Raw genomic sequence first — 15,240 nt, 5'->3', positions numbered from 1 at the left:
TCAACCTCTCCTTCCTCCCCCTCTCAACCTCTCCTTCCTCCCCCTCTCGCTCCTCAGATCTCCATGCCACTCCCCCTGCTCCTCCCGTTGTCAATGATGCCAAGTCTCAGCAGCGCGTTGTTTCTACTGCTGACCGGGACCGCCACCAGCCAGTTTCCATGGAGACCATCCCCAGCAACAAGAGTTCTTCTGCTGTAGCGATGACCACGTCGGTAGCGGCGCTGGGGAGTAAAGATGTCCTGTCTTCTGTCTGTGAGGACGACAAGGAAAGGATCGTAGTGGAGATCGTTCAGATGTACAGCAGACAGCAAGAGAAGCTGCATTCCACCCTGCACAACCAGCTGCAGCTAGAGATGGTGAGACACTACAGACAATTAGAGATGGTTAACTCCAGCCAGAAAAAATGGCATCAGCCACAGTCAAAAGCATAGATCAGTGTTGACCCCCCCCTCCCCGGACTGCTCTAATTTGTTCCTGTCCAGCAGAAATGTCAGCTGGTTGTCTACACATTTTGAATCACCTCCATTTAATTGAATTCAACATATTACATTCGTAATCATTTCTGATTTTTATAGTGTACCGTTTTGCTGAACTTTGAATTGCTCCAGTTACTGAACAACTAACATAAACCATAAGGGGTATCAATCAGGAAATGTAACCTGTCATCCTGTGTGTCTCTGTGTGTAGGAGTTGGAGGCGCTGCGTGGAGGCGAGGCTGTCAGGCTGCAGCAGCTGGCAGCAGAGCAGTGTGAGCTGCAGAGTGAGCTGGAGGCGGTGCACACTGAGCATGCCCACAGGCTGGGGCAGGTGAGGGAGGAGCAGAGGGAGTTGGAGCACAGACTGGAACAGCTGAGACAGCAGAGCTGTGTGTGTGACAACACACACCAGGAGGAACGCTATGCTAACCAGGTAGGATCGCTATGCTAACCAGGGTTAGGATCGCTATGCTAACCAGGGTTAGGATCGCTATGCTAACCAGGGTTAGGGGTAGGATCGCTATGCTAACCAGGGGTAGGATCAGATGTCAAAAAGTGCTGTACAGAAACAGTCTAAAAGCCCAAACAGCAAGCAATGCAGGTGTAGAAGCACGGTGGCTAGGTTACTTCCTAGGTTCAGTTCTTTCTAGGGAGTTTTTCCTAGAGAGGAACCAGGATCTGAGGGGTGGTCAGTCTTCTTCTGGCTGTGCTGGGTGGAGACTATAACAGAACATGGCCAAGATGTTCATTGATGACCAGCAGGGTCTGATGATGATGATCACAGTGGTTGTAGAGGGTGCAACAGGTCAGCACCTCCAGGAGTAAATGTCAGTTGGCTTTTCATAGCCGATCATTCAGTGTCTCTACAAAGTTGAATTCAGCAGATCTGGGACAAGGTAGTACGTTTGGTGAACAGGTCCATAGCTGCAGGCAGAACAGTTGAAACTGGAGCAGCAGCACGACCAGGTGGACAGCAAGGAGTCATCAGGCCAGGTAGTCCTGAGGCATGGTCCTAGGGCTCAGGTTGAGAGAGGGGGACAGATGCGACCTGACAGAGCTTGAGAGGATCTGCAGAAAAGAAAGGGAGAAACTCTCCAAATACAGATGTGCCAAGCTTGTACCGTCATGCGCAAGAAGATTCAAGGCTGTAATTGTTGCCAAAGGACTGAGTTAATTAAAGGGTCTGAATACTAACGTAAAGGGGATATTTCCGTTTTGTATATTTTATAAATTAGCAAAAAAATTCTACTGACCTCTTTGTCATATTGTGTAGATGAGAGAAAATAAACTTTAGAATAAGAATAACATAACAAACTGTGGAGAAAGTAGGGATCTGAATACTTTCTGAAGGCACTGTATAGACACTCACCCTATGTTTGAATCAAATCAACTACTTGTACTGAGCTTGTCTGATGCTTTAAGCATGCTGTTGGATTAAATAATTAAGACACAGACCACTGCGCCACTTGGGAGAACTCTTAAGGCACTGCATCACTACAGACCCGTGTTCGATCCCAGGCCGTGTCACAAGTACATTAGTGTCTAGTTTGAGAAACAGACACCTCACAAGTCCTCAACTGGCAGCTTCATTAAATAGTACCCGCAAAACACCAGTCTCAACATCAACAGTGAAGAGGCGACTTCGGGATGCTGGCCTTCTAGGCAGAGTTGCAAAGAAAAAGCCATATCTCTGTCCAGTGTCTGTTCTTTTGCCCATCTTAATCTTTTATTTTTATTGGCCAGTCTGAGATATGGCTTTTTCTTAAACCTAGCCACAAACCCCTAACCCTAATTGTAGCCGTAAACCTACGCTTAAAATAGCCTTTGTCCTCATGGGGACTCAAATGTCCCCACGAGGGAGAATTTATTGTTTTACTATCCTTGTGGGTATTTTGGGGTATTTTAGGTCCCCACAAGGATCAAGTAGGGACACAGTCAGACACACACAAACACACACACACACCTCCTGCTGTCTCCTTCATCCTCTTGGTGTCGGGCTTAGGCTGGTTGTGTGTGTGTGTACTGTTCAGACTAACCTGACTTCATCTCTTTCTCTCCCCTCCCTCCCCTCTTCTAGCTTGCAGAGCTGCGTGGGAGGTTGGATGGTGCGGAGGCTGACCGGGATAAGCTCCAGGAAGAGTTGCGGAGTGAGCGGGATGCCCGGGAGAAGCTGGAAAGAATCATCTCTCAGCTCCAACAGCAGATGGGCCAGACGGCCTCCACCTCAGCCTCCTTCGTCACTACAGGGAGCCCCTCTCCGCCCTCCACCCCCTCCTCTCACACCCCCCACACAGAGGGACACACCGCTGGCCCTGCCGAGCAGCAGAACGGCCATGCGCATAAATAGAGGAACTTAAGAAATGCCCCTTCTGTCTCTCACCTCCGTTCTTTTGCTGCGACTCCCTCCCTTCATCCCTCACCCCCCTGCTGGGAGAGACGGCAGCCCTTCAGACACAGACAACCCCCTCCCTCACCATGTCTACCCCCTTCTCCCCCAGGCTGCTTCTCTCATGTTGATTATGGCAGCCCCCCGCACCTCTCTGATTCAGAGGGGTTGCGTTAAATGCGGACACATTTCAGTTGAATGCATTCAGTTTTACAACTGACTAGGTATCTCTCTCCCTCCTCCTCTTTAGTTTTTTGGATAAGGATTCCTGTTTGTTTATTAATTTAACACCACATTAGTTTAATGTTTTGGTTTACCCCCACCCCCTGTCCGTAAACAGTATTTCAACTTTTTGGGGATATATATGTTTGTCTATTAATTTATAGTTTTACTGAATGAACAAATGACTGCTTGGCAGACCGATAGGAGTAGGATGTTTTTAAGGACACTCTCCTCGAATCCTCTCCTCCTTCCCTCGCATCCTCTCCTCCTCCTTCCCTCCCTCCTTTAGATTGTGGATTTGATGTGTTGTAGCCCACATGCAGTGTGGGAGGTCAGACAGACAGTTCTATCTTGGCCCTGCCCCTTGACTCTGTTCTGAACTGCGGTTACACTAGCGTTGTCACTCTTTCTACTACTACCTGGCACGCCAACTGGAGCTGCTGGAGCTAAGATGGCGCCCGCTTGGGTGTTCCCCATCTCATACAGACAGTCCAGTGCTCTGGCACAGCTACTAGCTACACAGGACATTTTATGGATACACATTTTCGTTTCACCTTTGTTTAAAAAATAAATAAAAAATCCTTATACACATTACTTTCAAATAAGCGAAAAGTGGTGTCGAGTTTGAGTGTTTGATTTCCCTGTTAGCAACAGTTAGGGTCTTGCCAGCCTCTCTCTTCTGTGAGACCCTCTGTCCCAAATAGTAGACTATTCCCCGTATAGTGCACTACTTTTGACAAAAGTAATGCCCTAGTCCCTATATAGTAGTGCACAATATAGGGAGTAGGTTGTTATTTGGGATGCACACTCTGAGAGCTGCAGGGGCTAGCTGTCTGCCTGGGGGAATATGGGTCACAGGTGAAAGGAATTAGTCCAGACTGACATCTGATCTGCCTGCCTAGGATCCAGGGCCCTTCCTCTTTCCCCTCCACTTTATTCCACCTCACTGAACAAACAGAGTCTTGCCTGGCCCAGGCAGGGAGGTACAGTCAGGTGAAGAGAGCGTGGCAGGGAAGAGAGGAAGGGGAGAGACCGTCAGGCGGAGAGAGCGGGAGTGCAGGGGGCAGACACCCTCTCAGGCTGGGTGGGCCGGGAGAGGGGAGCCCTTTTGTCTCATCAGAATGTGGGCAGCTGCCATACACACACCAAAGCAATGCCACATCAGCCGGGGTAGTGTGATTTGTTGTGTAGAAGTCCAGGCGAACAGCACACCCAGCACCCAATCAGCTAGCTCACACAGAACGGATTTAGCCGTCACAGGCGGACCCTAAGAGAGCAGGGAAGTCTTTTTATACCCCCCCCCAGACCCTTAGAGCCAGGTTGCATGTAAATAGTTATTTAAAAGAGGGCCTTGGTTTAAACTCTAAGCATATTTTTTATGCATCTGCTATACATGCAAATTGGTAGACATTCCACTGTGCTCTGACTTTTCAATGCAGATCTCTAAAGAAAGAGTTCCCTTTAGAACCGAGTTTACACCATGCCCTGACACAGTACTTATAATATAGTAGGACTTATTTTGTTATTAAGCACTAACGTTTAAACAAAGCTTCAAAACCCATTATTTTCATGAGGACAAAAACCACCCCACAAAACTACAATGAAACGAACACCCTGGGTGTCTGATGTGAAATTCAGTTACATGCAGAACAAATCCAATCCATTCTGCTCTACCGACCATTGTTCCATAAACTTTTGGAAATTATTTTGAGGGGGAAAAAAATATATTTAATGTATCAACTAAAGATTTATATTCACTTTGTACATACATTAGTAATTTAATTTATTAACTATGCCATGGGATAATATTCTAAAGGTTATTATAAAATTGACGACCAGGCAAGGCTGACGCTCTAAAAACATCCGTTATGTTTCTGTTGCCTGAGTCAGATTTGACTTATCGTTTACTCTGCTAAAGGAACACTCCGCAATATAACGTCATCGTACGCAGCAGACAGACTTCTTGTTTACGGTTATCAACAATAGCAGAATTCAAGACTAATCGGCTGTTAACAATTTTTTTTTTTTTTACGGCATGCCTACATTGGGACTAACGGATAGTGACTTGGGCAGATTATAATTTATTGTTGTCGCTCCGCTGTGTACACTGATATTTTGGAGCGCACTTTTTTTAAAGGGTGTAAAATTGCTGTTGAAGTGCATGGTGTTCGGATACGACCGCAGGGCTGAATGGGAAAGGAAGTACGTCGTTACAGTACTTCCCAGACCTGATTACCTTGATTTGTTTATTTCCTGGATGATGATTTCACCCTGATAGACTTGACGTGTAATCATAATGTATACGGTTTCTGTCTTAATCCATTGTTCGTACACTAAACCACACCACCAGACAAATTTGAATATGCACCGAACATGTTTATATTTAAAAAAAACTACATTTGAAAACATAACAAAAAAACAAAGGTTTGCATGTAACTAAGTAAATGGATCCCCTTAATATGGTTTGTTAGTTTAATGATATCTGACTTCATATGTTTATGGTATAAAAACGAATTGTTTGTGTCCTAAGTGACACTATCTAGTGTCCATAGGGCTCTGGTAAAAGAACATTTAAAAAATGGTGCACTATATACGGAATAGCGTGTCATTTGTGACAGACAGGTGGGGAGGGAGAAACCTAACACACAACTTGCTGACCAACTACCTAATCAAACTATACAAATGTAGCCTCTAAATTCTGCAAAGTGGAGCGAGAAAGAGCGAGAGCAGTGTGTTTTGTTCTGAGCGCATGTGTATTTGCCAGTGACCGAAGCACAGTAGCGATGAAGAAGGGGAGAGATTTATTATCATGCAGCGCTGTGGTTTGTGTCCTAATTATTTGTCAACAACACTTTATCGTCTTGGGGGTATAGGGTCCTTGGGACTGCATTGATGTTTTACATCACAAGATAATCAGTATTAGGTTTTGTTATTATCGCCATAGTTACCTCCTAGAACAGTCTACAACCGTTTTGGGGTATCAAATGTATTTCTTGTACTTCTATGTTTTCTGTTGATGTAAATGTATACAGAAGAGGGCGCTCTATATTTACTTTAGTTTAATGCCATGCTAATGATGTGATGGATACAATCGATTAAAATAAATCAAGATATACTATGCTGTAACACGGTGTGCTGTGCCCTCTTGCATTTGCAATGTTATGAGAACTAGAAGACTATGGGCCCTGGTCAAAATGTTGTGCACTATAAAGGGAATAGGTTGCCATTTGGGACTTAACCACAGTCATGTGCTTTGTACAGTTTATTTATTTTTTATAGCTGTGTATTTTGTCCAACTCGACTTACTACTAGACCCTTGGCCTTGCTTTTTTTTATTTTTTACATCCATCCCAAATGGATTGTTCCCAGATTTAAATGGATAGCGCAGCGATTTTGCTTTAAAAAAAAAGTGAAATCACTGAACGATCCCTTTTTAATGAAGGTGACGTAGGGTAGAATAGTTAGTACTCTGTTAACGATAGCTACAAGTTGGATTTGGGATCCGCTGAAGAAGTGTTGGATCAATTGTTTCCATTTATGCTTTGTAGTTTGATATTTATTTAGGAACACCGTTCTTATTTAGCAGCGTGGGAGCTAGCTAGGATGTTAATCCAACACAAAAAAATGGTTATGTATGTTTTGGTTTTCTCTGAAGTATAAACACTACGTGTACGCCATATTTTCAATTTAAACTTAGTAGGCTACACCTGACAAATCGTAGTTTAAAAATAAGAAAATATTTTTATGGCTGTTTAAAAACGAACTTTTCTTTTTCTTAAAATGCTATATTCTGAAAGATGTATGGCAGTGAGTGTCTGTATGACTTTTGCAAACCATGTTGCCAACAACAATGCAGTGTGATTGAGACGTTTGTTCTTTGCATGAAACGAGACATGGTTCTCCTACCTCATGTTGTGATATAAAATGTTTTTTAAGCAGAGGACACTGCATCTTTAACCGTTGGTCATAATTGATATTTACTAGTATATGATGACATACGTGTACATGCTTTTAGCTAATACCTCAGTTGTATTTCTAGTGTTCTGTTTTCTCTCCCTCCCCCTGATCTCAGACCTTGTAAACATATCCTGTATAGCCAATGATATAAATATACCCTGTATAGACAATGAACTTGGATCAAATTCTAGTAAAGTTCTTGTGGTCAAAACTGGTGTTGTAAATCTTATGTTATTCTGGACGTGAAACCGGGGTGTCGTAGACGATCACTGATCGATATTACCTTTATTATCCCTGATAGGAAATTAGCTGTAAATCAGTCAGTCAAAGTATATACCAACACTATAAATAAAGTTTTAAAAAACAACTACTTATACAGCAGGGATCATACTGAACAAAAAAATAACAATTTTAAATATTTTACTTCACAATGGCTGTGCGAAGATGCTTGATATTGTCGAACATGTTGCTCCAGAGCATCCCACACATGCTCAAAGGGTGAAATGTCTGAGTATGCAGGCCATGGAAGAACTGGGACATTTTCAGCTTCCAGGAATTGTGTACAGATCCTTGTGACATGGGGCCCGAGCATTATCGTGAGAAAACATGAGGTGATGAATGGCACGACGATGGGCCTCAGGATCTCATCACGGTATCTCTGTGCATTCAAATTGCCATTGATAAAATGCAATTGTGTTTGTTGTCTGTAGCTTATGCCTGCCTATACCATGACCACACAGCCACCATTGGGCACTCTGTTCACAACATTGACATCAGCAAACCACTCACCCACACAAAACCATACACGTGGTCTGCGATTGTGAGGCCAGTTGGACGTCCTGCCAAATTCTCTTAAAACAACGGAGGTGGCTCATGGTAGAGAAATGACCATTCAATTCTCTGGCAACAGCTCTGGTGGACATTCCTGCAATCAGCATGCCAATTGTACGCTCCCTCAACTTGAGACATCTGTGGCATTGTGTTGTGACACAACTGCACATTTTAGTGGCCTTTTGTCCCCTGCACAAGGTGCACCTGTGTAATGGCATTGCTGTTTAATCAACTTCTTGATATGCCACACCTGTCAGGTGGATGGATTATCTTGGCAACGGGGAAATGTTCAAACACAGGGAGGTAAACAAATGTGTGAAAAATTAGAGAGAAATAAAGCTTTTAGTGCATATTGAACATTTCTGGCTATTTTATTTTATTTTTAGGGTGTAGGGTGAAGTTGCCTGTAGTTGCTGATCTTGGGTCAGGTTTGCATTTTTCCCACCACTGGTTACGGTTAGGATCGGGGGAGGAGAAGCTGATCCTAGATCTGTACATAAGGGAAATTTCACCCCGGGTCATGGCGGTCTCCGATGGACCAGGACCTAGTGTGGTCCAGTAGTGTTCAGAACCACTACGGGCTAGAGGAGGAGGTCGTAGGTGTAGCAGGCGATCTGAACCAGCAGGCAGATGTGGTGCCTGCTGAGGTGGAGGCCCAGGAGAGCAGTGTCTCCCTGAAAGAGAGAGGGAGAGTGAGTGCTACAGAGTACTGATCAGAAATTTAGAATAACACCAATTCCAAAAATCCAAAGGGATTGTTTCCTTTGATGGAGCGAGTATTTATTTTACTTTTTAAAAATGTTTTAACTAGTCAGTAATGTTAGTTACTAAGCTTTCTACTTCTTAATAAACACAAATGCAATCAATCAGCTGAAGGTGGAGGACAGGCAGGGACAGACTCATAAGGGTGTCCACCAGGGTCAGAGAGAGGGAAAACAGCCCCAGGAAACTGGTTCAGATGGGCTCGGTGGAGAAGGAGCAGGGCCCAGCCTAGCTCCAAATTTCAATAACTTAACCTCAAAACTATACATTTTAGAAATGAATATACAAATATCGAAAGCATTTAATGGGAACTAATAGGTGTGCAAAATGCAACTCTCATTTTACAATACGTAATTTATTAACGGTCCCTAACTAGCCCCGGAGCCAGGCCATCCAACTTTGCCACAGGCAAACCAACTTTGCCACAGTTACACACCAGCCCAACTGACGCTATTTGGCAAAAACATTCGGCCTACTCGACCACCTACAAACACACATGAGACAGCCACGTCAAATCACACTGGGAAACCAACTCGCGTTTGAATTTCTTAAATTTCTTAACAAAACAAATCTAAAATGGAGGCCAACTCACAATGTTTAGCCGTCCTTTAATTTGGCCAGGTGCATACACCCCGATATGAAATCAATACTAGGTTTGAGAAACAACTAAAAAAACGTTATGGGGTGTGTCTTTGAATTCAGTTACTTCGACCAACATCATCAGATACAACTCCAGCAGGATGTGGTTAATCATAGTTAAAACGGAAGACAAAGTCATTAAAAAATTCTCAGTTCATTCACATCCTTGGATCCAATGAGAACCCTTTTGATACAGAATATATAGGGAATAGCCTACTTCTAAGGGGATCTCTTAGAAGTCTCATCTCTAGAAGTGTCTTCTATATTTCTCAAGCAATGCAGAGATTCAGATTCTTCTCAGTAACTAGGTTTCTATGCAATTGGCAATATATTCTAAAATCTGCATAAAATCAACATGCGCATTTTCCCACCAGATATGCGTTTCCCTCAAATGGACTTGTTGTAGATAAAAGGCTGTGCATGATGATGCGAGGCACATTAAAAATAACTTTTGCGGTTAAATTCCCATTTGTGGAATAGGCTAGGCCACCGACATGCGATTATTATGGATAAGAGAGATCATTTTTATTTGTCAAATGGCTGCCAAGCATTGATTATCATGTCACCAGAATTGGAACACAGGAGTGATGGTTGCTGATAATGGGCCTCTGTACGCCTATGAAGATATTCCATAAAAAATCTGACATTTCCAGCTACAATAGTCATTTACAACAATGTCTACACTGTATTTCTGATCATTTTGATGTTATTTTAATGGAATAAATGTGATTTTCTTTCAAAAACCATGACATTTATAAGTGACCCCACACTTCATAGTGCCCTCAAAGCTCATCACTAAGCTAAGGACCCTGGGACTAAACACTTCTCTGCAACTGGATCCTGGACTTCCCGACGGGCCGCCCCCAGGTGGTGAGGGTAGGTAACAACACATCCACCACGCTGATCCTCCACACGGGGGCCCCTCGGGGGTGCGTGCTCAGACCCCTCCTGTACTCCCTGTTCACTCCAACACCATCATTAAGTTTGCAGACGACACAACAGTGGTAGGCCTGATCACCAACAACGATGAGACAGCCTATAGGGAGGAGGTCAGAGACCTGACCGTGTGGTGCAAGGACAACAACCTCTCCCTCAACGTGATCAAGACAAAGATGATTGTGGACTACAGGAAAAGGAGGACCGAGCACACCCCCATTCTCATCGACAGGGCTGTAGTGGAGCAGGTTGAGAGCTTCAAGTTCCTTGGCGTTCACATCCCCAACAAACTAACATGGTCCAAGCACACCAAGACAGTCGTGAAGAGGGCACGACAAAACCTATTCCCGCATAGGAGCCTGAAAAGATTTGGCATGGGTCCTCAGATCCTCAAAAGGTTTTGCAGCTGCACCATCAAGAGCATCCTGACCGGTTGCATCACTGCCTGGTATGGCAACTGCTCGGCCTCCGACCGCAAGGAACTACAGAGGGTAGTGCGAACGGCCCCAGTACATCACCGGGGCCAAGCTTCCTGCCATCCAGGACCTCTACACCAGGCGGTGTCAGAGGAAGGCCCTAAAAATTGTCAAAGATTCCAGCCACCCTAGTTATAGACTGTTCTCTCTGCTACCGCACGGCAAGGGGTACCAGAGCACCAAATCTAGGGCCAAGATGCTCCTAAATAGCGTCTGCCCCCAAGCCATAAGACTCCTGAACAGCTAATCAAATGGCTAGTCACTTTAACTCTACCTACATGTACATATTACATATTTCCTCAATTACTTCGACACCGGTGTCCCCGCACATTGACATTGACTCTGTACCGGTTCCCCCTGTATATAGCCCCCGCTATTTGTATTTACTGCTGCTCTTTAATTATTTGTTATTCTTATCTCTTACTTTTATTTGTTGGTATTTTCTTAAAAATGCATAGCTGGTTAGAGGCTTGTAAGTAAGCATTTCACTGTAAGGTCACAACTGTTGTATTTGGAGCATGTGACAAATACTATTTGATTTGAAATGAGGGATATAAAGTACATTTAAAGCAGGTACTTCCACACAGGTGTGGTTTGTGAGTTAATTAAGCAAGTAACATCCCATTATACTTAGGGTCATGTCTAAAAATGCCCAGTTGTCCATTATTTGATCTACCATGGCTTGAAGAGATCTCAGTGACTTTAAAGAGGGGTCTGGAGCATGGAGGATTTAAGGCTTAAACAGTTACACAATAATAAACAGTGTGTGTGTTTTGAATCTTCACAATGCCGAAGAATTACTCAATATGTGTGTTTTTATCTTGGAATGGAACAATCTGGGCCTGGTTTCCAAATAGCAATGGAATTTATGTTTTACCAATGTTTTAACGATGCAGTTTTCCCAACGGTCGTTAGGCTTGAAAGAAAGGGAGCGCTGCTCTCGGATCAGCTTTATCCATTCAAATTATACATAATTATTTCACAATGCTGACGACTGATCAGCTCCTATTACCACCCATGGCTGCAAAAATTGAGGCGGCTTATTCTAATGCTTACCCAATAAAAATGCATTAGCTCACCGATTTGGCACGTCATCGTGCACGTTAGGCTACATATCATGAAATAGACAGTGCCAGTCAAACATTTGGACACCTACTCATTCAAGGGTTTTTCTTTATTTGTATTATTTTCTACATTGTAGAAAAATAGTGAAGACATAAAACTATGAAATAACACATATGGAATCATGTAGTAACCAAAAAAGTGTTAAACAAATCAAAATATATTTTAGGTTTGAGATTCTTCAAAGTAGCCACCGTTTGCCTTGATGACAACTTTGCACACTCTTGGAATTCTCTCAACCAGATTCACCTGGAATGCTATTCCAACAGTCTTGAAGGAGTTCCCACATTATGCTGAGCACTTGTTGGCTGCTTTTCCTTCACTCTGCGGTCCAACTCTTCCCAAACCATCTCAATTGGGTGGAGGTCAGGTGATTGTGGAGACCAGGTCATCTCATGCAGCACTCCATCACTAACCTTCTTGGTCAAATAGCCCTTACACAGCCTGGAGGTGTGTTGGGTCAATGTCCTGTGACAAACAAATGATTGTCCCACTAAGCGCAAACCAAATGGGATGGCGTATCACTGCAGCATGCTGTGGTAGCCATGCTGGTTAAGAGTGCCTTGAATTCTAAATAAATCACAGATGGTGTCACCAGCAAAGCACCCCCACACCATCACACCTCGTCCTCCATGCTTCACGGTGGGAACCACACATGCTCACCTACTCTGCGTCTCACAAAGACATGGTGGTTGGAACCGTTTGGACTCATCAGTCATTTGGACTCATCAGACCAAATGACAGATTTTCACCGGTCTAATGTCCATTGCTTGTGTTTCTTGGCCCAAGCAAGTCTCTTCTTCTTATTGATGTCCTTAAGTAGTGGTTTCTTTGCAGCAATTTGACCACGAAGACCTGATTCACCCAGTCTCTTCTGAACAGTTGATGTTGAGATGTGTCTGTTACTTGAACTCTGTGAAGCATTTATTTGGGATGCAATTTCTGAGGCTGGTAACTCTATTGAACTTATCCTCTGCAGCAGAGGTAACTGGATCTTCCTTTCCTGTGGCGGTCCTCATGAGAGCCAGTTTCATCATAGCGCTTGATGGTTTTTGCGACTGCACTTGAAGAAACTTTCAAAGTTCTTAATGTTCCGCATTGACTGACCTTCATGTCTTAAAGTAATGATGGACTTGTTTCTTTCTGCTTATTTGAGCTGTTCTTGCCATAATATGAACTTAGCCCTATTTGGTAAAAAAAAAAAACATTCTGTGTACCTTGTCACAGTGCAACTGATTGGTTCAAACTCATTAAGAAGGAAAGAAATTCAACACATGAACTTTTTACAAGACACACTCATTAATTGGTTACTTCATGAAACTTTTGACTGGTACTGTATATTATATATATTTTAATTGTCATCTTTGTTTTCATTTGTAGCCTCTTTTTATACGTTGCTTGCTTGTATCAATTGCAAAGACATTGGCAACTTTTTATTTTTAGTCAACTTTGTTCTGAATTTATCACCGGTCAGAGAGAGACGGATATACCTTGTTAAACAGAGATCTTCTGTGTATAAAGTGACGAGGAAGGGCCAAAAAGCAACTAACAACCCACTTAGCTGTTCTGAAGTCATCACCGGTCAGAGAGAGACGGATATACCTTGTTAAACAGAGATCTTCTGTGTATAAAGTGACGAGGAAGGGCCAAAAAGCAACTAACAACCCACTTAGCTGTTCTGAAGTCATCACCGGTCAGAGAGAGACGGATATACCTTGTTAAACAGAGATCTTCTGTGTATAAAGTGACGAGGAAGGCCAAAAAGCAACTAACAACCCACTTAGCTGTTCTGAAGTCATCACCGGTCAGAGAGAGACGGATATACCTTGTTAAACAGAGATCTTCTGTGTATAAAGTGACGAGGAAGGGCCAAAAGGCAACTAACAACCCACTTAGCTGTTCTGAAGTCATCACCGGTCAGAGAGAGACGGATATACCTTGTTAAACAGAGATCTTCTGTGTATAAAGTGACGAGGAAGGCCAAAAGGCAACTAACAACCCACTTAGCTGTTCTACAAGTTTTTATTTAACTAGGCAAGTCAGTTAAGAACAAATTCTTATTTACAATGACGGCCTACTTGTAAAGCCCTTCTCTAACTAGGACAACGCTGGGCCAATTGTGCGCCACCCTACGGGACTCTCGATCACGGCTGGTTGTGATACAGCCCGGGATCGAACCCGGGTCTGTAGCGACGCCTCTAGCACTGAGATGCAGTGCCTTAGACTGCTGCGCCATCTGGGAGGCCTGAGGCAGGTGTTGGAATACAAGCGTTTTCAGGTGCAATTTTAATAACAATGGTTCTGGGAAACAGCTCAGGGATTTAACGGTGGTCCTATGAAGGTTCTAACGATGAACTTGGCCTTAAGATGCTTTTAGGAAACCCAGGCCCTGGGTGTTAGTTCACGGTGTCTGTGTGTCAAAAGAGCGCTGAATGATGCCAATCTATTTACAGTATGACACCTACTGGGTCATTCCACCCATTCGGTAGCCTTGTACAAACCAGCTTACATTTAAGCATGCGAGATCAGGATGGTTCGTACGAAGCTACCAATTCGTGCCTTTTGAAAGTTAAAAGTTAGTGGTATAATGTCAGAGTGGTCAGAAACCAGAGTGTGCATTCGAGTGGATCACTTTTGTCAAGTCGGTGACTATCTTCGATATCATTTGTTGCACTCTGGGGATGATCTGTTTCTGACTTGCGCCTACATGTGGACTGCATGAACTTGCGCCTACATGTGGACTGCATGAACTTGCGCCTACATGTGGACTGCATGAACTTGCGCCTACATGTGGACTGCATGAACTTGCGCCTACATGTGGACTGCATGAACTTGCGCCTACATGTGGACTGCATGAACTTGTAAAAAAACATGTGATCAAAGGTCATTAAGGTTTGACTGCAATTTTCTGCAGTTTCTCTTCACATACTTCATCTTGCAGCCATTACCTGCATTGTGGGAGACTCTAATGTCAACCAATCATTAGGCTGTTTCTGTTTAACCGACATGACCAAAGCGATGACTGAAACATTAACCAATTTGCCATGATTTATGTGAAAGTGGATATATACAAATAAATGTGATATTTGAGTCTCTCGCTCACTAATTGATTGTACAATGTGTACACAAATAATATTAGATTATGATTTCAGGTTGTGAGTGTGTGATATGAGGGTTAGAAACATGTCTATTTCAACATTAAAAAAAAAAGTTTATCAACTATGTTGATCTGGGCCCGGTTTCCCAAAAGTATCTGCTCTGTTAAACAAAAACAGTGTCTGACTTTCGGCTGTCCCAAACGCACATCACACCACTTTCATCTACAGTCGGTTGCTTTAGGCTTACTACTCAAATGCACTCGGAGTCAGGTGCCGGGCGGTACCTCTGGAGCCAGCTGCAGGAGATGGCATGTAGGGCAGGCGTTAACCGCTCC

General features: G+C 43.6%; 1 protein-coding gene across 5 annotated transcripts in view; it reads left to right on the top strand.

Moving 5' to 3' along the window:
* LOC115114767 (ski-like protein) overlaps nt 1-7,252 on the top strand; it is a 50,503-nt gene extending 43,251 nt beyond the window's left edge. For all 5 annotated transcript variants that reach the window (XM_065013741.1, XM_065013742.1, XM_065013740.1 and 2 more), the window contains exons 6-8: nt 58-356; nt 688-909; nt 2,554-7,252. In XM_065013741.1, coding sequence (XP_064869813.1) covers nt 58-356; nt 688-909; nt 2,554-2,823 — 791 coding nt within the window. In that variant the 3' untranslated portion in view covers nt 2,824-7,252. The remainder of the gene's footprint in view (nt 1-57; nt 357-687; nt 910-2,553) is intronic.
* The last annotated feature ends 7,988 nt before the right edge of the window (nt 7,253-15,240 follow it).

The sequence above is a fragment of the Oncorhynchus nerka genome, linkage group LG9b (genome assembly GCF_034236695.1).
Source record: "Oncorhynchus nerka isolate Pitt River linkage group LG9b, Oner_Uvic_2.0, whole genome shotgun sequence".
NCBI lineage: Eukaryota > Metazoa > Chordata > Actinopteri > Salmoniformes > Salmonidae > Oncorhynchus > Oncorhynchus nerka.
Note: the sequence above shows the minus strand (reverse complement) of the source record. Positions and strands in the feature narration are given on the sequence as shown.